This window comes from Vitis riparia, chromosome 18, assembly GCF_004353265.1.
Source record: "Vitis riparia cultivar Riparia Gloire de Montpellier isolate 1030 chromosome 18, EGFV_Vit.rip_1.0, whole genome shotgun sequence".
NCBI lineage: Eukaryota > Viridiplantae > Streptophyta > Magnoliopsida > Vitales > Vitaceae > Vitis > Vitis riparia.
This window is the reverse complement of record NC_048448.1, coordinates 28,489,878-28,514,691: the sequence shown is the minus strand read 5'-3', so window position 1 is coordinate 28,514,691 and position 24,814 is coordinate 28,489,878. Positions and strand designations below refer to the sequence as shown.

General features: G+C 32.2%; 4 protein-coding genes and 1 long non-coding RNA gene across 5 annotated transcripts; 2 read left to right on the top strand and 3 right to left on the bottom strand.

Moving 5' to 3' along the window:
• Nucleotides 1-418: 418 nt before the first annotated feature.
• On the top strand, nt 419-1,288 carry LOC117905636 (receptor-like serine/threonine-protein kinase ALE2). The gene is made up of 2 exons (XM_034818520.1): nt 419-554; nt 963-1,288. Exons 1-2 carry the CDS (start codon nt 419-421, stop codon nt 1,286-1,288), a joined length of 462 nt encoding a protein of 153 aa, XP_034674411.1.
• A 5,486-nt stretch (nt 1,289-6,774) lies between these two features.
• On the top strand, nt 6,775-9,704 carry LOC117907208 (laccase-15-like). The gene is made up of 6 exons (XM_034820651.1): nt 6,775-6,887; nt 7,124-7,275; nt 7,535-7,779; nt 7,872-8,000; nt 8,315-9,265; nt 9,388-9,704. Exons 1-6 carry the CDS (start codon nt 6,786-6,788, stop codon nt 9,516-9,518), a joined length of 1,710 nt encoding a protein of 569 aa, XP_034676542.1. The 5' UTR covers nt 6,775-6,785; the 3' UTR covers nt 9,519-9,704.
• A 7,621-nt stretch (nt 9,705-17,325) lies between these two features.
• LOC117906405 lies at nt 17,326-18,674 on the bottom strand. The gene is made up of 3 exons (XR_004649809.1): nt 18,636-18,674; nt 18,134-18,236; nt 17,326-17,530 (listed from the first exon to the last, which is right to left on the bottom strand). It is a non-coding gene; the product is annotated as an uncharacterized LOC117906405 (long non-coding RNA).
• A 91-nt stretch (nt 18,675-18,765) lies between these two features.
• On the bottom strand, nt 18,766-20,329 carry LOC117905635. Its single transcript, XM_034818519.1, has 7 exons — nt 20,306-20,329; nt 19,948-20,195; nt 19,657-19,836; nt 19,453-19,557; nt 19,311-19,380; nt 19,060-19,152; nt 18,766-18,956 (listed from the first exon to the last, which is right to left on the bottom strand). Exons 2-7 carry the CDS (start codon nt 20,121-20,123, stop codon nt 18,861-18,863), a joined length of 720 nt encoding a protein of 239 aa, XP_034674410.1. The 5' UTR covers nt 20,124-20,195; nt 20,306-20,329; the 3' UTR covers nt 18,766-18,860.
• A 631-nt stretch (nt 20,330-20,960) lies between these two features.
• LOC117905634 lies at nt 20,961-21,765 on the bottom strand. The gene is made up of 5 exons (XM_034818518.1): nt 21,709-21,765; nt 21,552-21,644; nt 21,341-21,454; nt 21,008-21,244; nt 20,961-20,975 (listed from the first exon to the last, which is right to left on the bottom strand). Exons 2-5 carry the CDS (start codon nt 21,552-21,554, stop codon nt 20,961-20,963), a joined length of 369 nt encoding a protein of 122 aa, XP_034674409.1. The 5' UTR covers nt 21,555-21,644; nt 21,709-21,765.
• Between the last annotated feature and the right edge of the window lie 3,049 nt (nt 21,766-24,814).

Genomic DNA, 24,814 nt, shown 5'->3' with positions numbered 1-24,814 from the left:
AAGGTTTATTGTTAGTTTTTGATTCTTATTGCTCCTCCATAGTTGCTGTTGATATTTGTTTAGTTTGTTGGGATGAAATCTGGCTTTCACGGTTGCCATTGTTGATTTTGGTATACTCTGCTTCTATTATGAATGTGCCTCAATGTTGTGTTTAAAATGGATTTTCTCACCTAATCAGAGGGTTCATGGATGGCTCATGAAATGAAACCTCTGAGAATCACTTCCACTCGTTTTCTTTTATGCTTCATACTCCACCCATTTGGCTCTGTTTCTGGGTCTTGATCAATGCAAGAGCTGTGGGAAAGTGGATCTAGATTTGAATTGTGTGTTCCTTCAAAGATTTGACATGGAGAATATGGGTACCATTGACCGGAATTAGTCAATACAAATGAAAGTTTCTGAGATGACTTTGGTAGTGATGGCGCTGACAAATGCTTGGGGCATAGGGTATATAGCATCCATGACCCAGTCCAAGTCTTCCTACTCCTGTTCTGATGTCCTACTATCTTCTAAGAGATTTTCAAATCTCAAGCTTAGTTTCTTCTCTGGTTGGGGTCTGGATTGATCCGTGTGTCTTAAGCTGGCAGTCTTTAAACCTCTCAAGAGTCCCATTCTGTATTGTCACTGCAGCGATGATCTCATCATTGTGAATGACGGGAATAACATCTCTTTTTCTGGGTGAGGTTGGAATCAGTGAAGTTACCATCCCTTTGAATCTGGGGCAAGCTGAGAGCTTTGCTTTTGTTCTTAAGTTTCAATTAAATGATGCCACTAATCTTTAAGCCCACCCAAAAAGCGTTAACTGGCTTGTTCAAAGAAGAGAGTTTCCAAGATAGCTCCATCCCCAGCTGATTCTGGTGCCGAAATGTGGTATGATTCTTCAAATGATCCTTAGCAACTTATCTAACACTATCTTGGGGACCCTTGGATACATGCACGGGTGAAGATTGCCCTTGGTGCAGCAAGAGGATTGGCTTATCATCATGAAGATTCTAATCCTCGTGTAATTGATCGAGATTTTAAGGCCAGCAATGTCCTACTAGAAGATGATTTCAGCTCAAAGGTTTCAGATTTTGGGTTGGCAAGGGAAGAAACAGAAGGAAGTCATCATATATCTACTCTGGTCGTGGGAACTTTTGGGTATGTTGCTTCTGAATATGCAATGACAGGGCATCTACTTGTCAAAAGTGATGTATACAGTTATGGGGTCGTGTTGCTTGAGCTTCTCTCTGGAAGAAAACCAGTTGACATGTCCCAACCACCAGGACGGGAGAACCTAGTAGTCTGAGCACGACCTCTGTTGAGTGTTAGAAAAGGCTTGGAACACAAAGAAAACCCATTCACTTGGTCCAAGGAATATTGCATCCAGATGTGGTTGAACCTTTCCCGCCACCTGGAAGTGAAAGAACTCACTCCCCTGCAAACAAGTGCCAATCCCCTTACTGCAAAACCAACATTTTGATCCTAGTAACTTGCAGTTATAGTAATTTAGATTGGGAAGTTTGGTTGCAGGCAAAGCTGTCCTCAAGCCGCCGGCGGCGAAACGCCTTCGCCATCACCACCACCGCAGCGACCGGCTCCAGCAGTAGCAGCAGTACCAGGCTGCTTTCAATGAGGAGCTCTTTTTCTCTTCACATCCCGGGTACACTGGACTTCATGCTTCCAGGAGAGTTATGGATTTCTATCTCTTTATGAATAGTAAGGTCCTCTTCAAGACGGTGAGGAAGGATGCTAAACTAAAAAAAAAAAAACTGAAGCCACAAATGCACCAGCGATGGATTCACAGGAAGCAACAAATGATGCAGAGAATGTATGATAGTGATGGGAGTGTGAAACAGTTAGTAGGTGTCAGTTCAGGGATGGTTCAGCAGCATCATTCAATTGGCCAAAACTAGATTATCCCCATCAATCATTGTTGTCCGCTAATCCTCATCAACTGCATGCCATTTCCCCTAAACATCTCAACATTGTTGTCCACAGGTTGATCAGCAAAAATTATTTATCACCACATTCAAAATCTGGAACCTGTCACGAGAGTTTGCTGATGGCGTCCTGCACTGGAGTGGGAAGCCTCCTTGCATGCATTTTGAATGAAGGGGTGCACCCTTTGGAAGTTGAATTCGTAAAAGGTTTATCGGAATTGTTGAGAAAAAGCTACTCTAATCCATATCCTCCTATTATCCATTTTGGTAGGATGCTTGGTGTTGTTAATGCATTAGGAGCAGATGCTGTTGGAGGAGAACTGAACCATTCCAGATACCTTGATATTCTGATGTCTCCATTAACTGCAAAGCGGCAGCTAGTTTCCAATTCAGACAAGGACTCCTTTCACAAGCCCAAACCTGGGATGTGGCGCAGGCGGCTGCTGGTGTGTAAGGTTGTATCCTCCAGTTTCTTCCTCTTCTCCTCCTTGATAGCTCAGGGCCTGAAGCTCGCCATCAATCTCCTCAACAGTAAGGATGTGGACGAGGCCTTTAGGGCTCATATCAATCTCAAAGCCCTGAGGTTTGAGATGTTGAGATCCACCATGGGATAGGTGCTCGGGTGCTTTTCTTGGAGGTTTCTTTGATAACAAAGATGAGGAACCGGGTGCGAAGACTATAGAGTATCTTGCAGAACACTCTAAGGCATATACGGGTTATGCGTTAAACATGGGGATAATTGAAAAATCTGATTATGACCGAATCCGCATGGTGCTTCCGGTGCGTGAAGTAGCAATGAGGCTTTGTGGCACCTTTGAAACCCATTCTCTCTTTCTCGCCCGGCATGCATGGCCACCTTTGGTGGGCCACTGCTTAAACCCACGTGCCACACCCCTGTATTCCCATGCATTTGTTTTCAAAAATTGATTCTAATCATTTTCCACTAATCATGCATCTTTTACTTTATTTTTTTTTTCTTTTATTCATATTTTCGTTTTTATTTTTATTTTTTTTCTATTATTATTATTATTATTCTTATTTTTATTATTATTATCATCTATTATTATTATTATTATTATTATTATTATTATTATTATTATTATCTTCTCTTTCTCTTTTCTTTTCTTAACTTTAAATATTTTCTTTTTTTTTTAGAAATAAAATTGATTGCCATGTTTATTTTTGGCAAACTTTTTCTTTTGATTTTTAATAATTTCCAAATTTCCACATCTCCTTTGTTTTAAAATGTTTTAAAATAATTGTGAATTTATTTTCGTAATTCTTAATTATAGAATTTATGAAATTAATTCGCTAAAAAATAAACGGGCTTTGGTGGGGGCTCCACATATGTGACTTATTGATTGATTGACTGATTGATTTGATTTGATTATGATACATGATTGATTTATCCTGCTCTATGACATGCTTGAAATTATTTCTTAATTGTGCACTAACCCTCCTCTTGATAGCGCATATTGGTTCGCCACCCAGGTACGTATTTTCTCGCATCATGGTCACTCCTTATGCTTGTTTTTAATTCTCATACGTGCATGATCGATTTGAGTATTCATTGACTTTCTCATTGGTTGTCATGTCAGCTTCATTTTATTAGTAGAGACCCGACTTTAAGGACTTAGAGGGGTGCTACGGTCTCTACCGTACTTTCCTGATAAGTAACCTGACTCCCAAACCCGATCCGGTTTTTCGTAAATCACCTTTTCCAAAACAAAGAATCACACTTAGGGTTTTTCTTTCTTATTTTGTTTACCCTTTTAAAAATAAAACAAAAATAAGTGGCGACTCCAAGTCATTTTCTTAACAAATAAAAATCGAGCTCGCCATTGAGTGGGAAACGCATGAGCCGAAATGCAGGGTCCACAGCTATGTTTGGTTCCCAAAAAATTTGAGGGAAAATACGAGGAAAAGAAAATACAATGGAAAATTAGAAGGAAAGAAAAAATGAAGGAAAATAAAAAAATAGATTAAAAGTTGATAAATTATTTTTTTGTTACTTTAAACTCATTTTATTTATTTTAACTCATCAATATAAAGATTAAATAATTTAAAAATATATAAGTTTTTAATTAATTTTAATTATATTTGATTTTCTTTGATATTTTTTATAGGACAACTAAACATGAGAAAATCATTTTCTTTAACATTTTTTTTCTTTCCTTGTACTTTCCGGGAATCATACATAGCCTTACAGATTCCTTTTCTCCTCTCAAGCAATCTATTTGGAGTAGTCGGACAATTGACCATTAATGTTTTCTCCTTTTTGTGTTATTAAAAGAATTTCCTCTCACGCAATCTATTTGGAGCAGTTGAATAGTTGACCATCAATGAAGAAGACAAAAAAACTTACGGAGAAGTCAAATACTTTTAAATGAACTATCCTTTTTCCTCTCAAGCAATCTATTTGGAGTAGTTGGATAATTGACCATTAATGTTTTCTCCTTTTTGTGTTATTAAAAGAATTTCCTCTCACGCAATCTATTTGGAGCGGTTGGATAGTTGACCACTAATAAAGAAGACCAAAAAACATACGGAGAAGTCAAATACTTTTAAATGAACTATAAAAAATCATATCAATTTAATAATATGATTTCGACCTCTAAAATTGGTTTATAATAATCACAAATGATTGCCACATAGACTTATTATATAATGCAGAGTTCAGAATTTAAAGCCATTGAGCAGAATAAAATAATTGTTAAATAATTTATTTTACTATATTGAACAAATATTAAATTCCAAGCTTCCTTTGTATAAACTGAGGTGGCCTGCCAAACTATGAATCACAAAAAGGGCGGCAAAACGTCAGGCCACGTTGAAGTTTGGACGGCGGAGATTGGTTGAGACGGGAGACTGAAAGCGAGCCCACCAAGTTAAACGTAGCCGCAACTACAAGCAGATTTTGAGTTGTATTTTCCGTGGCTCTTAATTCGGTGGGCCCAATCTTCCCCTCTATCGGGCAGGGCCGAAGCCATATTAAAGGGTTAAACAAGAAGAATTGTTATAAGAGGAGTGAGACTCCCCATCCATGATGACTGACAATTGGTTGGTTTGGTGGGAACCTTAAAAATCAGTTAATTTGTTTTTGACTTGTTATTAGATTTCAATCAATTTTCTAAATTAAATAATGATTATTCAAATTCGTTTGTCTTTTTATATCATAGAAAGAAATAGAAGAAGAAAAAAAATAAAAAGAATCCAAATTATTTGCTTTGATAAGAATTATCTCCCAAATTCCTAATTAGTAAAGATATATTTTTATAAAGAATATTATATATAATTTTTTTTAAGTTAATATATTATTGTAATATTAGATTTCCTTATATAATAATGAAAGTTGTTGGAAATATCTCTATAAATATTCTAAATAGTGGATAAAGATATGAAGAAGAAAGGGAGGTATCCGGTGGGACAAGAGGGCTTGTGGTAGGATATAGATACAAGAAGTGGAGAAACATGGAACGTTTTGGAAACCCAATAATTAAATATAATTATGTCATATGTAATATTCTCTATTATATAGTGAAATAATTCTCTTTCATATGTGGACGTAGATATGATTAACCAAACCACGTTAAAACCTTGTATAACATGTGTGATTGTTTTATCTTTGTATTTTTTACTTAACCTTATTTGCATGAAAGCTTCCACTGTCATAACATTTAATTTATTATAAAAAGTACAAAGAAAGAAAAATAAATAAATTGATGAAAAATAAGGTTTCTGAGTTACCTTTTGAAATGTCCAAGAATTCTGACTAGTTGTTACCTTCTAAAAAGCCCAAGAATTCCAATTGATTGTTTCACTAACCAATTTTCTCGCCTCAAATTATGAATGAAACTATGAATATGATAACCATTCTTTTCTTACAATAAAGAGTCTTAACCTTTCTTTTCAAGGAGAAAAATAGGGAAAATTTTGAAAAAGGGAAAAAAAATATATTCTTTCTTTTGTATCCAAGGAAAAATTGTCCAAAATTCCCAATTAGTAAAGCTCTCTTTTTGTAAAGAATATTGTACATAATATTTCTTAAGTTAATATATTATTGTAATATTAAATTTTCTTATAAAATAATAAAAATGGTTGAAAATATTTCTATAAATATTTTAGCTAGGTAAAAGTCATGAGATGAAGATAGACTTGTAAAGACTATAATCAAGATATACACGTCATACGAACAAATAAATTATAGATTGCATTTGTTTTGAAAAATATTTTTTTTAAATCTATAATTTATTTTTATTATTATTATTATTATTATTAAATTATTTTTTGTTGAGAGAAAAGATAGTATGAGTCCCAATAGATGTTTTAAGTGATTCACCACATACAAGGAGTTGCTCGTATTCTATTTTCAACTTTTTACAAAATATATTTTCGTAAACAATGATCATGGGTTCTGCACTATTAATTGTATTAAGTAACATGAAAACAAGTGAGACTAATAATAAGGATTTTCTAAATACTGTTTACGAAAATAATTCTTAAAAAATAATTTTAAAATAACTCTTAAAAGTAGTTGACTAAGAAAAATAGCTTTCATGACCAATCTTGATAAGGGTACATGCGAAGTCAAAGTTTTCATGTCTTAACGCGTAACCTGTAAGAAATTTATTCTAAAATATCGTGTACGTAACCTGCTCATTGAAGTGGTCAAAGAACATTAAAAGCCGATACACATTCAAATCACTTCCTCTTATATTGACACGTGGAGAGGAAGTATCGTATCCCGAAAGAATATCATGACTATATAATGAGTCATATATATGAAAGAAACACATCAAAAGGAGTAAGAAAATTGAAGGAGTTCTGTTTAGGATAGGAGAAGAGGCTTTTATTCCAAAGAAGATGTGGCTGATCATGAAGGTTTTCCTCTTGCAAATTTTAGTGTTTCAACTTTTTGGTGGTGACATCCATTGCCAAGCTTCAATCCGTCGGCATACTTTTGTGGTAAATACTTTATATGATTCTGGCCTTAATGCCACCTTTTGATCATAATATTTAGGGAGCAGTATGACTCTCATTTTCTACTGTCAGACCCCTTACCCTGGTGTCGTTGAGTTGTTCATGCATGGTATCAATTTCTAATTGGTTATATACTTACATAAATGGATCGATGCAACTATTCATGCATGTAATATTTCTTTTGGGATGAGGTTGCATGGTTAACTTTTAATTGGTTGTAGGTGAGGGAAGCTTCATATACAAGGCTTTGTAGCACCAAGGACATCTTAACAGTAAATGGACAATTTCCGGGACCAACTATACATGCTATGAAAGGAGAGATGATCATTGTCGACGTTTATAATAGGGGAAAAGAAAATGTCACCATTCACTGGTAGGTCCTGAACATGTCTTAGAGAAATAGCGGTGGCAACATGGCTACATGGCAAACATTCTTTTATTTTTAAGATGGGGTTGCAATATATTGCTTTGCAAACAAAGTCAAATTTAAAACAATACTTTAGGGTTATTTGGTTCAATTCCATTAAAATACAGTTGATGCTGCTTGTTACTATGATAATATGTTGCTACATGCCATCTTTTGTTAGTTCAAAAATAAGTACTAGTTTTAACGTATGGTTATTGTTTTGCAGGCATGGGGTGAACATGCCTAGATATCCATGGACAGATGGTCCTGAGTATATCACACAATGCCCAATTCAGCCAGGGTCAAAGTTTAGTCAAAAGATCATCCTTTCCTCTGAGGAAGGTACTTTATGGTGGCATGCTCATAGTGACTGGACCCGAGCCACTGTTCATGGAGCTATAATTATCTATCCTAAGAAGGGAACCAAGTATCCTTTTCACAAACCTAACGCAGAATTTCTTATCATATTAGGTATAAGTGTTGTTACTTTTAAATGTTAATTTACATATTATGAATTAACCCATAAAACAAAATCTAAAATTATTGGAGTTGTTGAAATGCAGGACAATGGTGGAAGAGTGATGTGAATGCGGTTCGAGATGAAGTGCTTGCAATTGGAGCTGATGTCAATGCCTCTAATTCTTTATTGATAAATGGACAACCCGGTGATCTACTTCCATGCTCAAAATCAGGTACAAATTAAGTTTAACTTCCCATTTTAAAATTATAAACAATTTCATTTTCTTATATGTTGATCATATTACTCTTTCTTATTAACATCAACATATTTAAAGCTTAATGCTAAGAAAGAGGAATATAGCTATGAGGATGGTAGAGCCATGATTTAACACATGAGAAAAGGCCAGTCATAACATAATTTTGAACTATGGAGCCAAATTTATACCCCTAATCAATCAACCACTTCATAATTGGTGGATCCTCATGGAAACTTTTTCTTTTCCTTTTGGCTAGTCATAAGTATACAACTTTCCCTTTCTAATTGTAGGCACATTCAAGCTAACAGTGGATCATGGAAAGACATATCTTCTTCGCATAATCAATGCTGCGTTGCACGAGCCTCTCTTCTTCTCCGTTGCAAAGCATAAAATGACAGTGGTTGGAACAGATGGTAGCTACACGAAACCATTGACCCAAAATTACATCACAATATTTCCTGGCCAAACCTTCGATGTCTTACTAGAAGCTAACCAACGCCCGGATCACTATTACATGGCGGCTATAACTTATTCCGAAGCCCCGACAGGTTTTAATATTTATGATAACACAACCACCACAGCTATTGTACAATACAGGGGATACTACACTCCATCTTCACCTCCCTTCTTGCCTCATTTACCTGCATACAATGACACAAATGCATCGCTTCAGGTCATGGCCGGCCTCCGAAGCTTAGCAGATGCGGAACATCCTTGCAATGTCCCATTGAGCACGAGCACTAACCTATTTTACACCGTTTCTTTAAACTCGTTCCCATGCATCAATGATTCATGTTCAGGGGTCAATGGGACGCGGTCCGCCTCAAGTATAAACAACATAAGCTTCCATACCCCTACAATTGACATACTGGAAGCTTACTATTATAACATCAGTGGTGTATATGGAGATAAATTTCCTAGTGTTCCACCATTGGTGTTCAATTTTACATATGATTATCTTCCATTACTCTATCAATTGCCGAGCATTGGAACAGAAGTAAGGGTGCTCGAGTATAACTCCACAGTGGAGATTGTTTTTCAAGGGACAAACTTGGTTGGAGGGACAAACCACCCCATTCATCTCCATGGACACAGTTTCTATGTTGTTGGATGGGGATCTGGGAATTTCGATGAAAATAGGGATCCTTTGCGCTACAATTTGGTGGATCCTCCCTATCAGAATACCATCTATGTTCCTAGGAATGGTTGGGCTGCAATCAGATTCGAGGCATCCAACCCTGGTATGTTGCAAGCACTCATGTCCTCTATTAAAAAATAAAAATAATAAAAAAAACCCTTGAAATTGCCAATCTTAATATTACAATTAAGTTAGGTGTAATGTTGTGTATTTTCTCTGTTGCAGGAGTGTGGTTCATGCACTGCCATATAGAACGCCATCTGAGTTGGGGCATGGAAACTGCGTTCATAGTGAAAAATGGTAAACACCCAGAAGCTCAAATGCTGCCCCCTCCATCCGACATGCCGCCATGTTGAAGCTGCAAAGAAATAACATGCCAAATATTTCATTGAATATTCGTATTATTCAGCTTTCATGATTTCTTTTATGCTCATAAGAAGAATAATGTAAAGTTGTAGAATACAGTGTGGGATTATTAACGTTAATTTCTTGGATTGTTAAAAGTCTATAAAGATAATGGAATTTGAATAATTTTTTAGATATGCTATGGTGGAATTTTCCATGGAAGTCTTTGATTATGAAAAAGAGAATTTGATGTTTTGTTCTTGTTTCAACCTTAATTAATTTCAATATGAACAACTCATTAAATGGGATAGTTTAAAATTATCTTGATTTGACAATTTTTATTCCGATTCGTATTAATAATATTTTAAAATTAGACTATGATCTAAATAGATACTTGTGAAAAAGGTCATGAAATGGTTTGTTTAATTTTTACTATTACATCTGCAAATATTTTGCAAATAATATAATTTTGAAGTCTTATACACTTGAGATAAAGTCCGTTTTTATTTATTTTTTTATTTTAAATAAAAATAAATGTTTTTTCCTAAAATTAAAATAATTTGTATATAATTTATATTTTCACCTTCTATTTTAGTAACAATATCACAAAATCTACACCAAGATAAAGGAAAAGGAAAAAAATAATAATAAATCACCGATCACAAAAGAACTCCAAATCTGTTTTTTTAGTGATTTGATTATTTTTCAACTCCCATTTTTTATTTCACATTAAAGTAAACCCTTTCCTGCTTCCTTAAATTTAAAATAATAAAGCAAATCACTGATTTTTGTAAATTGAAACATAGGACTTGATCATTTGAATTTATGGTTTAGAGAAAAGACACTTACCAATTAACTAAGTTGCTGCAATTGACCGAACTCTCCAAGTCCAAGTCAATAAATTAAGTCGGCAGGCAGGAAAGTTGTAAAGCCCTGAGGGGTGTGCTAAAAAAGATTAAATAATTAAACTTTGGTCTTATGGACTTGGAATATTCCAGCTCACATTCCAATGCTATTGAATTAAGAAATAAATTAATAAATTATTCATTGACCTTGTTTCATTTTCTTCCAACAACGAAAGGAATATCGGAAAAAAAAAGGGCAAAATCGAGTGGAGCGACGCGCAGAGCAGGATTTAAAAAAATGGCCGAAAATATCGCCGATATTTCGGCATTTATCGGTATTTTTACCAATGTTTCGGGAAATTTTCCGATATTTCCTACCAGTCCAGCCCGCGCACAGGATACAAAATCTGTCCAACTTTTTTATTTGCAGGCAAAGGTTGCGTTTTTCAGGCTCGCTCAAAAATCGTGGATTTAGGGTTCGTGAAATTTAAATCCAACGGCACAAAAGCAAAGAGACCGAGTGGGGGATGGATTTTCTTGGGAATCAAACTGGGGTTGCAAAAAAATAAAAATAAAAATATGATTAGATTAGTACCTGCGAGAATTGAGAGTGGCAGAGGAAAATAGGGTCATTTTAGGTATTCTCTCGTCTGGAGGGCAACTTCAGAAAAGGCCTTCTTGATGACCGAGTGAGAAAAGTGGATGGCCCTTTTGATTTTTTGATTGACTAGAAATGAAAAAAAAAAAAAAAAAAAAAAGAAACAAATCATGATAACAATTTTCCTCACTCTAAATAAATAATTATTAATTATCGATTTTATTTTGATTAAATCACTATCATATATTGAAATTTCAAATTTCAATTTTTATTGCTGGTATAAGATAAATTGTTAATAATTTTAATTATTTAAATAAATTAATATTAATAGAAAAAGTTATTACCATATATTTTTAATAAAATATAAGAAATTAAATGTCAAATAAAATCTTTTATATAAATTAATTTAATTTTTTATTTAAAATATAATAAAACATGTTTTAATAAAAATATTTAAAAAATTTTAAAATAAACACCATCTTCAACAAGATAGGCTTCCTTTATTTAACAATATAATAGAATCACATCGATTTTCATTTTTTTTTATTAAAGACTATTGTAATGTCATATGTATTATATTTATGTATAAATTATTTTTATTTAATAAAATCAAATATTTCTTAACTCAATTTTAACTTTCTAAGTGTACAATTCCAAAATTCATATTTTTTATTCTTAAAATCCAAGTATCATATTTTTTCTTTAACCATATTTATGTCAATTACACTTATAAAATAACTTTAATATGTATATTCTTACTTATTTTATCATTCTTTAGATTTTTTTTAACATTCCCATCAATTTTGGATAATTTTTGTCTCATTAATATTTGTGTAAAAATATCCACCGATATTTCTCTGATATTTCCAATATATCAATAAAATCCAAGTATCGATATATCCGTGTTTACCGATATTTCAATCCATGGGCATGACCAAAAGTTGATGAAGTAATGCATGACAATATCAAAAGCGAAGATAGGTGGAAAGAGGCCAAAAATTCACGCCAGCTATACCTAATAGATAGAGTTAAAGGAATAAATTTGGGCATGACCTAATTATACTTTATAAACACTCAAAAATAATTGTAAAGAATTAAATCCCAAAAAATAAAGAACAATAAATAAAATTTCATGAATTAAAAAATAAATTAATTGTGATTAAAATGTTTTTTATTTGTAATGTTTTTATCCATAAAAAATATTTTGACATTATAAATGATTTTAAAAAGAGTCACTTAGTATTTAAACGTAAATTAAAAAAAATGTTCAGAAATTATTTTTAAGTGACTTTTTGGATTTTTAAAAGTGATTTTCAAATATATTAAAATTTTATTTGGACTGACTTTTAAGAGTTAAAAAAAAAAAATTAAGTTGAATAAAAGTTTTTATACCTATTTAATTATTATTTTTAAAACTTATAACTTTTAAAAAATGTTTCATATTGAAGTCAAAAAAATGTTATTTCTTATAAGAATTTTATAATTCTATTTTTGTTTACATAAGAAGTTCTTTCATGTTTAATAAAACTTTTACAACATCAACATTACCCCTTAAAAATTATTACTTTAATTTTGATTTTAATTTTCAGTTAAAGCAAAAATATATGAAGCTATCCCAAATTTGACCTTACCATCCACCTAATTAATTTTCATAAGAAAGTGTTTTTTTTTTTTTTAATATTTACAAGGGCCTTTATTTATTTATTTTTAAATCATTCCCAAATGAAATTTATAAGAAAGAAAGAAAAAAATTTCTCCCATATTAGAAAGAAATACAATCTTCAAAATGTGGATTGAAGTGATTATAGAACTTTGTTACATATTTAAAATTAGGATCTCCTAATTTCTCTCCTAATTTCTTACATCTCCAATTTTCAATATTCGTTCTTTATCTAAAATCTAACATAAGGAATGGTTGTCCACTCATAATAGAGGACATGAAATATAATTTTGTTTTAGGTAACTTCAGATTCAATGCATTAGAATCAGAGAGTGAGGATCCAGATTTCTCCTCGTGTATGGTATTTGATAGTGGTCCATATAAAGTTTGTTTCTAGTCAAAGCATTTTTATTATCTAAAATTCTAGATGATGTTTGTTTTTTGGTTGAATAGAAAAATGAAAAATGTTTGATTTTTTTTATTTAGTTAAAAATAACCTATTGATATCAACCGACATGACTAAATTGAATATATTGATAACAAGTTAACTTTAGTTAATATCAACCACAGGATTAAAAAAAAAGAAAAAAACTAATATATATATATGTATAAACTCCTCTAGCAAACCCAATGATTAAACCTAAATAATAATATTTTTAATACTTAAACTATATTCATATTTAATATTTGGTTTTAGTTTTACATTTTTACTTTATTTTATTATTAAGTCCCTATTTTTAGATTTAATATGTTTTTTTTTTAATATTTTCTCTTAATTTTTACATATTTATATCAAATGTTAGAAGATGTCTTTCTATATAATTGGATACCATTTTTTATTTTTATTTTTTTGCATAATTACCATATATTCCCCCATGGTTGACAGACCATCTAATAAGAGAGCTTAACATGTTCTAGCCATTTTAATGCATAATTACCATGTCCACACGTTGCTGCACATGCCCAAAAAGTCAATCAAAGTTGACTTCTAGCCTTGACTAGCTGCCACCAGTTGTCCAACCTTACTCCAAGGTTCATTCATCTTTCTTATTTTATGAATTGGTGTGAAGATAACTCTATATAAAGGGAGGAATGCTGATTGAAGAAGGGAGAAAAAATATGATGTAAAATAGAGTAGTGGATGTAGAAATGTAGGAATAAAGAGGAAGAATATACAGTCTTATTGTAATTCTTAATTTTTATTTATAAAGGTTATTTTTAGTTTTCAAAAAATGCAAGGGAAAGGAAAAAAAATAAAATTGTGGAATGTTATTTTCCTTAGTTTGGGTGACATGAAAAATATGATGGAAAAAAAAGGAAAATACCAAAGAAAATTTTGTAATATTTTCCCTATTACTTTCCTTAAAAATTAGTTAGGAAAATAAGAGAGAGAAAAGGAAAAGTTGGAGGAAATTTTATCAAACTCACATTATCTTCTTCACCGAGTCTCCAATTCACCTAACTTCCTCTTCACCAGTGGCGCGCAATGGCTTCCCACCACCATCGACCCTTTCAACAACCACCACCATTACTTCAACCACCTTCCAGTGCCTCTAAAAACCAACCTTTTTTGGTATACAAGTTCCCATGTATGAATTGCATTCTTCAAATCTAGTCAATGTGTTCGAATCCATGTCTCCGTATCAGGTATGGATTGAATTTCTCTCTCTTAACCTCACACCTTGATGTTTTATAGATGTAGGTCTTCTCTCAATGAACCCTATATTATTTTTTTCATTTTTGGAAATCTAAACACCTGAATTTTGTAGATATGGAAATTTTGATGCTACTCTTTGGAATTGGATTTGAGTGTTTCTCTTGTGTTTGCATTTTTTAATTCTTGTGCTTCAATTTGATTTTAAATACAAGAATTTTAATTTTTTATTTCATACTGCAATACTTAATAGCAACAATAAGGACAACATGTTTGAGGAATTACCCATAAGAGAATTTAACACACCAATGAAGCTATTGCTATAACCAAATAAAAATTAACTTAGAAAGCCAAAAAAAAAAAAAAAGCATGCAGAACAACTATAATAATAGTGTTGTGGATTGGGTATGAGAAAATTATAGAAGAGAGAGCATTCTTGATGTGGTAAGTTTGCAATTGAATGGGATTTTCAACAAAGAGCAAAATGTCCTTCTATGAGCCTTTTATCATACCTTATTAGGATTTGTCTTGTTATAGCTTTTGATGTTAGCTTGGGCAGTGAAAACTTCATGAATTAAAATTATCAACTTGTCATCTATCACTAGATAGTTTCTTTCTTAATAGAAATGTAGTAAGTATTATTAGCAAATACAACTTGGTTTTGGTGGTACAGTTTTTCCTCAATACTTTATTATCATGATAGAACTTAGTAAACATCTCTTAGATCAATTATGTAATGTTTACAAATTCCCTATTAAAAATTCTAAAAAACTTATCCAACTTTAGAAGACTTCTTACTTAATTAATGCAAAATTGATTTCATATGTTCACAAGACTATTCTCTTTTGTAGTAGCTCTCTAGATTATTCTTCCAAAATTTCCTTTATTGTGGAAGTCTTTAGTGCATGAATGTAGTTAATCCAATTGAAGCATTGTACTGAGAAGGTGCTTGAGATAAGCCTTTGTATTGCGCTAATAAGTAATTCCATCAACTTCAAACTTGGTTACTTTCATTTGGCCCTTAAATCTTCAATTTGCATTGTTTGACAACCTAACTAGCCTTGGATAATAGTTCATAGGCAACCCTACCGGTAGTTGTCCCAAATTATACTAGAAAAGAATCTCCACAGACTATTTGTAAACCTCCTCGACAACAAAACTTGTCATGCCTGCGCCATTGGTTTTGTCTACTTGAATTACTCTATTTTGGTAGTATAGTGAAACTAGAGATCAAACTAGTTTGAGTATTTGGCTTATGGCAACTTCAACCTAGATCACTTACCAAAAGTGGATTGGCAAACAAACCTAAGTAGTAGGGGAGTGGGACAAATATAATTGCTTGGATTTTGGAGTGCTGTGGAGAATCTTGGGACTTTGTGAGTCAAATCATGCTCATCCAAAGCCAACTTAGCTGGGCTACAGTTTGGTGTTGGAGGCTTAGAGCCTAACTCCTATGGCTTTATTACAAATTAAAAATTGCTTATCGTATAAGCATGATCTAAAATTTAAGATCATGGGAGTTAATAATGATGATAATATAATTTCAAGTCACAAGCACCCAATATGTCAATAATACTACTCATTGACTTACTCCCAACAAGCAAATAACCCACAGGTTTGCTCCTACACATTATTTTTAAAATTTTTAATTGTATTATTTGTAAAAAAAAAATTATTTTTATCTAAAACAGTTTGATCATTTTGGTTGTATGGTCAATGTGAAGAAAAAAACATATAGACTCAATATTTTTGTCTAAATTGAGTTAACTAAACTGAATCGAACTGATATTAAGTTGGATTAGTTTGAGTAAATAAATAAATTTGTTGTACTTTAGTTAAAACCAATCAACTCCTATTTGATTCCTGGATTGGTTAAAAACCAACCTAGTTAAATGTATCTATCCCTAATTTTGTGTTCTTGTCCTAGAACAATAAATCCATTAGGTTGCCCCATAAACTCTTAATTTATATAACCATTCAAAGAAAGATAATCTTAAGATCCATTTGATAGATTTCAAAATTTAGTATGGAAACTAATAATATGAAATTTCTATTTGATGTTCTCTAACTAAAGCGTAAATATCAAATTACTTAAATCCCTTTTATCTACTTAATCTATTAATATATGCAATATTTCTTTTCAACTTTTTTTCTAAAAAATAAACTATATATTCATGGATAAAAGATTTTTCTATTTAACTCCTACCATATCACCTTGTTTCATTGTCTTTATTGTTAGATTTTCCATTTTAATTTTTTTTTTCTTTTGAAAACTATTTGTTCTATTGTACTTTGAATCTTTTATGATCAAAGATTTAAAAACTTACAACATTAGTTGATTTAGTAATTGTTTTATATTTTAAGGCTAAGAAATACACACTACAAGGAAAATGTCAAAAGATGACGCTTTTTAAGTGTCAAGATAGATATAAGATGACGCTTTTTAAAAGCGTCATATATTAGACTGTCATCTTTTTAAATCGCATACGTTGACACTTTTTAGAAGCGTCATCTTCTTTGCACGTCAACCATGACACTCATAGTAAGTGTCATTATTTGAAACATTGACGCTTTATAAGTGTCATCATATGTTAATAATTTCATTCATGTCAATATTGACACTCAATGAAGCGTCATTGTATAGATAGAAGCAACATTGACACTCAATATAAGTGTCATCTTATAACTTTTTATTTGTAGGAGCAACGTTGACACTTAATAAAGTGTCATTGTATAAGTAGAAGCAACATTGACACTCAATATAAGTGTCATCTTGTAGCTTTTTATTTGTAGGAGCAACATTGACACTCATAATAAGTGTCATCGTATAGCATTTTATACCTTGACACTAAAAAAAAATGTCATGTTTTTTTAACATCAACCTTGACGCTTTTGAGAAGTGTCATATTCTGTTATTCAAGTAAAGCATGACGCTTTAAAAAAGCGTCATCTTATCTCATATAAAATTTTAATAGCCCAGAAATTAAAATGTCCTAATTATGCCCTGTTTTATAATTTTCTATCAACAATTAATAATGAAAACTTAATTTAAGAATCTCCATTGACAAAAAGTATCAAATATGGTCTTCCTTTTTCACTATTACAATTTATCCATAAACATCATACATAATCAACAACTAAAACCAACAATTTTACAACTTCTTCTTCAACTTTGAATTGTTCATAACCTTCACTACATCTAGCTTTACATCATTTTTCTTCCAAGTGCAAAAGGATGGTTGTAACTCACTTTCTAGATGCTCAATCTGCAAAATAATTGAGGGTTACATATTTATTAGTATTAACAAATAGTTAAGAAGCAACTTTGTAAATGAAATGTGTATATGCCAATTTTTAAATTTCCAAAATATCTTTCTTCCATTGCAATAAATTTCAAAATATCAAACAAACTCAACAAACTCCAATAATTTTATTACACCAAATTTCTAAATATTTTAGAACTCTTATTCTGTTTTTTTTTTAAAAAAAAAAAATAGAAAAAAAAAAAAGTTTTTATCTCATTGACTATTTTGGTATGATTTTTATCTTATTTATGAAACTTCAACCATGAACATCTTCTCATTCTTCTTATAGGTTGTACAAGACATTAGATGTTTTGCATGAGAAGGAACTAAGGAATGAAAAAAAAAACAAAAAAAAACTAGAAGTCCAAAAATTATAAAATTGTAAATTAACATATTTATGTAAAATTATAAAATTGTGTTAAAATATCTATGTTCTTCTTATTGTATTAGTATATCAACATTTAATAATATGAGGATATCTATTATCTAAATATGGAACTTGCATGAAATGATCTCTAAACATGGAATTGATTCATAAAACTTACAATAACCACAACATGTTACCTCAAAATTCTTTTGATGATATATTTTGAATTGTTTGTGGGTGTCCTTCATCAAGAGCAGTAGTGACGTTGTTAATAGAATGACCTATGCCTTTTTGTACAACCTGAAGAATATATAATAAACAATTTAACAACCAATTAGTAAGAGGTGCTATTTCCTTCTTCCATAGGCTTATTTGTAAGAAGTCTTAAACTAACTTCCTATTTTTTATGTAAAAGAAAATGGAAGTACAAGATATTATAGACTTTAAGCCCATTAGTATAGTAGGAGACCTTTATAAATTTAGATTAAAGAAGTTTATAAAGCTAGTAATCTTAAAGAACAAAAATGTTTTTGTAGAGAATAGACAAATTCCTAATTCATGCACATGTAATGAAACTAAAGGCTCTACGAAAATGAGCTTGGACATGCAGGAATTTTTGTAGCTATTCTATTGTAGGATTTCTCCAAATCTAACTGATAATAATTTGTAGAGGAAATATACAAAAGTTGTTACACCTACCATGTCTACTTGGCTTCACTTCTCAATATGCCAACTATACATCAATCATAATAGAGCAACCCCAAATGATCCATATTGAAACACTGCCAACTAGGAGTACAAAGATATAGATTAACAAATTATCATTGTGAATAAATCCATTATAAAATTAACATTAACAAAATATTGACTACATCTTTAAAAGAATATGAAGTTGTATTAGACTATAAGTTATAAGAGGTACCTTCAAACATGAGTAATGATTAACTGAGTCACTAACATAACCCAATCTGATCGAACTTCATTAATTTCCATTTCACTATATGATTTCTTCCCGCAAAACTGAATTGGAGTGACATATACAATTCACAAAGTTCAATTGACCAAAAAAAAAAAAAATGCTATAGTAAAATGACCAACCATATGAATTGAATTGAGTGCAAACCTTTGATGTTAGTTGGTTTGGATTAGCAATGATTTCCTTCATATATCTCATCACATAATACCCACATTCCACACTACCTGGTTGTCTTGGGCACTATAGGAAAATATCAACAATTGCAATAAACACTAGAATGATGTTCTTACTTCTTTAGCATCTTATTGATGATCATATTAATAACCATCCATTTTCTAATTTTGTCATAAATTAAGTGGTGAAGCAATATATTTTAATCTAAACAAATAAGTACTTACAACCACTTTCACCCAAGTTGGCTCCCTCTTTGATGTTTTCTGTTTTTCCGGTGGGTTGATTCTCATTGCCCTACAAAAAGAATTAAAAAGATGTTATTTAGACACTATCAATTGTATTAAATAGGAGAAAATATATACTTACATGTTAACTATGTCCTTAAGATCATCACATGGTTGATAGCCCATTGGATCAAGGTAATATGCAATCATTTTCTTCATCTCCAATGCCACTAACACCCAATGGAAACTAAAGAAAAGAAATGAAAATTGTAATATAGCATCCACAAATTCAAACATCACAAACTAACTTACAAACACCATATTGATATTTAGGATAAAAGGTTACTCTGGGTTGTATGGAATAAGCATATATTCAGCATGCTTTGTATTCTTTAGTCGATCTGCAATAACCCTTGACCTGTTTTCCTTGCTTCCCTCTCCCATTCCAGCTTTTGAGACCAATGCCGGATTGACAAAAACATATCGTTCGGCCTGCTTTGCATCAATCAACTTTCTATGCAAATGCCTGATTATAACCCACATGACAAGTTATCAACAATCATTATAGGTCATTAGAAAATAACCTTCTATCTCATAATCTTGTGAAAAGTCATTCAAAAATTATAAAATCCCCTACCAGATGTAGTATAAAATACAATTGGATGACACTTCTTTTAATGATATTATCATTTCCATATCTTCTTTCATCATGAAGGTCTTGCAACTCTCACCAAAAACATCATCTGGGAAGTTTATAGGGTGTGCTCTTGATGTACTCAGCATGAGGCCAACCAATGTCTCAAAATTTTTCATATCTTGTGGTTTTTCACCCTTGGATTTGACTTCAACTTCATTTACTTTTTGTTTCTTTGCTTTCTTAGATGCCTATACAATTAAGAACCATGGTACAAATCAAATTAACTAGTTTATATATATATATATATATATATATATATATATAGTCACTATAAAGTTTGGTAATTAAATTTACTTACTAAGATGGGAGTACTGATGATGACCAAATCAGTTGGCCACAAACTTGGTAACCAATTGCAGCCCCAACAGTAGTAGTTTGTCCAGGAATAGGAATGGGAAGGGGTGCACTTGAATCATAAGGAGCATCAACAACTATAAATAGTTGGGACCACATTCAAGTATAATTGTTCCACCTGCCACTATATTTTCCTTGGTGCCTATGGCCAGCTCACATTTTCTAACCTACAAACTCAATTCACAATAATCACTTCAATATTAGTGGGTTTATACAAAACTAACATAAATGCATTATCATCATCAATCACCTTATAGCTCCTATTACAATGATAAATGCAATTTCATTTACATTCAATTGCAACAAACTTGCATGATAACATTTTAGTCCATTGCATATAACTCAACCCATAATTTAGACATATCCTATTATATGTTGCCACATCAAAGAAGACCATATATGTTGCCACCAACATTTGAAGTCAATTCAAACAACAAATTAAATTAAATTATTTCTCGTATTAGAGGAAACTTTGTCATCAAATTAGCTTAACTGAATAAATACCTTCTTCTATGGTTCTATTGCTTCTGGTGGGGTCACATCTTCAACTTTACGGATTGGCTTATCTACTGCTTCTGGTAGGAGAAGTTGTTTTTGCTTCATGTTTGGAACTGCTAACATCAGATTGGGGAATAACAGCTCCTACTTGAGACAGTTTTGCTAGCACTTTTGCCTGAAATATTCTTTGTTCTTCTTTAGATGCTGCTATGAAATCCCTGACAGCACGATCTGCAGCACTATTGAAATATTGGCGAGGTGTGTAGTGCTTCCCTTTGGCCCTAACTCGACCACTATACTCAGGAGTACCCAATGCTTCCACAAGTATATCATTACTTCCACTAACACTTCTACCATTCTCTTGAGACTCTTTCAATAGCTTGTCCTTAAAAAATATTAATTATAAAGTTAAATTGCAAATTTGTTATTGTAAATAACTTATTATAAATATATGTAATTAAAATTGAAAATATTCACTTACTATTTTCTCAATTACTGGTATGGCCACTTCATCAAAGGTGCCGTCCTTTTTTTCCCTTGCTTTCTTCCACAATATGCTTCGATCAATAGTTTCAGTTGATCCACTTGCAACCATCTTTCAAAATAGGACAATGTATAATATAATTATCATATAACCCTATTATGTATTATGCATAAAATAAATAAAAAGCAATTAATAGGCTTACACTTACCATCTCTTCCTCAAGACCGGCATATCCTTTCCTACTTAGATGGTGATTATAAATGTTTCTCTTTCTTCTTTCTTTTTGAATTTCTCGATATTCCTATAAATTAAAATTTTATAATTAATGAATGTGAATAAGAGGTATGTAAAGAGTCTTATTATACCTTAAAGTTGTCAGACAATCTATCTTTGACAAATATTGTCCAATCTTCATCCTCAATAAAAGTTATTGAATTGGTGGTCTTTTGAGGAGCTCTGGTTGGTCTTCGAAAGGAAGAATGTACTTCACTGTTAGCAAGTTCTTAAAGGACCGAAAGCATTTTCCCATTGTTAACATACAATTCCTCCTGCTTTTATGATTTAATGAAAAAGCAGTCTGCACATTAATACCAAACTTTAGTAATTTCAAGAGGTTAAGAATGATAGACATTTTGCATCAAAGTGATTTAAATAAGAAATGGTTACCTCAATGCTGTCCCATAACTTATCCTTCAACTGTTTAGGTACAACATGCCAAGTTTTATATCTTATTGGCACCATAGTGCGTGCTAACACTCCTAAGTAGCTTGTTAGATGAACTGCTGATTCTCCTATGAAAATGCCATCAAGATTGTACTTAACCGGCAACTTAACCCCTTGCTTCTGTTTTTTATAATCATATGCTTCCGTGTCATCCCTCTGTACTTCCTTTTTATGGGTTTTTCTCCTTCCTTTGTCTCCATTCTTGTAACAAAAAAAATAAAAAATGATAAAGATTAGTTAAAATTATATTGCATATAACCTAGTCAAAGAATAATTGTAAAACATAACTTTTCAAAGAAACAAATCCATAATCATTGCACAATGAAATGTAATAGATCATGAATTCAATAGATCTTTTTAGAATTGTTCATCATATAACAAGGATAACACTTCATTTAAACTTTTTTTTTTGTCCCACTTTGTTTAACATTTCATTTATTTTAAGCAACCCAAGGGCCTTTGTATAAGAAAGCTAAATTTGCAGTAGGAATTTCCTATAAGAATCAACATGGAAGGAGCACGTGGTTTCAACAAGTTCATCAAGCCCATAAGAACTTATGAAAGCTTTTGGACTATCGGTTTGTGTTACATTAAGTTTGGAAAACACAACATGCATATTGATAATAAAAAATTTCATAATTTTTTTACTCACAAACATAACTAATTTAGTATCTTCCATGCACAATTTAGGGAAAAGGTTTAGTAAATATGTTATTGGGAGATGTTAAAGAATGGTCAATATTTTGTGCAAAAAAATAAAGAAAGGATAAAAATTACCTGTTTTGTGGCTGTTGCAACCCATTCCATGGCCTTTATTCATACATTAGCATTAAAATACAGCTACATAGAGGATTTGTTCTCAATCCAAATCCCCTCACAATCGCCACGCATACATGTTGCATCTGAGTCATCCATTACATCAAACGCTTCAATTTGTGGCAATGCCCCTATAAAGGGATGGTGTTCAATCGAATTGTCAACAAAGTCTTCACCTCCTTCCATATCCAAGAAATCTTTTTGAGGAGTTGACAAAACAACCGACCATCTTGGATCAAGTTGGTCTTGCACATAAAATACTTGCTTAGCTTGGGATGCCAAAATGAAAGGATCTGATTTATGAGCAATTTTGCTAAAGTCAACTAATGTAAAGCCAAGATCATCAACTTTTATGCCATTTTTATTATCAACCCAATCACACTTGAAAACCGGTATCCTAAACATGGTATAATCAAGGTCCCAGATCTCGGTAATAATGCCATAGAAACAAAGCTCACCAAACACTGGATTTTGATCCTTTGCACTTGCGATTTGCATTGTTGAAGCTACAATACTAACTCCACTATTTTGGGTAGCTCGTAAGTCATCTCGTTCCTTGGTATGGTATCGACACCCATTAATGACATATCCATGATATTTAGAGACATAATGGCTAGGACCATGAGCTATCCACTTAAGGGTTTCAGATATAGGTTCATTATTACCAATTGCAGCTTCAATCTGTAATTATAAATAATAGTTATTATGCATGTTAAACATTAGTAAAAAGAATACTTCACATTTTAACACCATTCCAATACCTTTTTTCTCAACCAATAAGTAAAAGTCCGCAGGTGTTCATCCTGGAGCCACTTTTGTCTTTTTGATTGACGAGGATTTTTCAATTTCAACCATTCCATGTGCTCTCTATGTAATTATTTATAAGAAATTCAAAGTTAATGTCTTAAAGTTATTTTAAGTATCAGACACAAATATTAAGTGTTAGTGGTTCTTACTCAATATAAGGTTGAACAATAGTTGTATTCTCTAAAACATAATGATGTGCATGTAACCACAAATTGGAATCAATTGTCACAACTTGACCTCCAGGTATTGGCGCCCCAACTTTTTGGTCAATGTTTGCACTAATAGGAATCCCAATCGCATCTACATTTGATAAATCCTCTGTACAAAATTCAATAGCTTCCTCTGCAATATAGCATTCAGCGATACAACCTTCAGGCCGATTACGGTTTCGTACATACCCTTTCAAAACTTTCATGAATCTTTCAAATGGGTACATCCACCTTAGGTAAACTGGTCCACAAAGTCTCACATCCCTTACAAGATGTACAGTAAGATGAAGCATGATATCAAAGAAGGAAGGTGGAAAGTACTTCTCAAGCAAGCATAATGTCACCACCAAATCATTTTGTAACTTATCCAGTGTAGACACATCAACCACTTTGCTACACAGAGCATTGAAAAAAAAGCTCAATCTGCAAATAGCATGTCTTACATGCTTTGGCAAAAGGGATCGTAATGACATTGGCAACAACTGTTGCATTAATGTATGATAGTCATGCGATTTAAGACCATAAAGCTTCAAGTCTTCCATTGACACAAGGTTTCTCATGTTAGAGCAATAACCTTCAGGAACCTTTAATTGTGATAAAGTTTGGCAAAAAACCTTTTTCTCCACTTTAGATAACGTATAACATGCAGGTGGGAGATAAGTTCGATTTGATTCAAACCTTGGCCCCAATTCACACCTTAAGCCCATCTCTAGCAGGTCTAGGCGAGAATTAAGTCCATCGTTCGTCTTACCTGGAATGTTGAGTAAGGTACCAATGATGCTTTCACAAACATTATTCTCTATGTGCATTACATCCAAGCTATGACGAACATGTAGGTATTTCCAATACTCAAGATCAAAGAATATGGACTTCTTTTTCCAACAATTTGTAGTATTGACATTTAACTTGCCTCGGG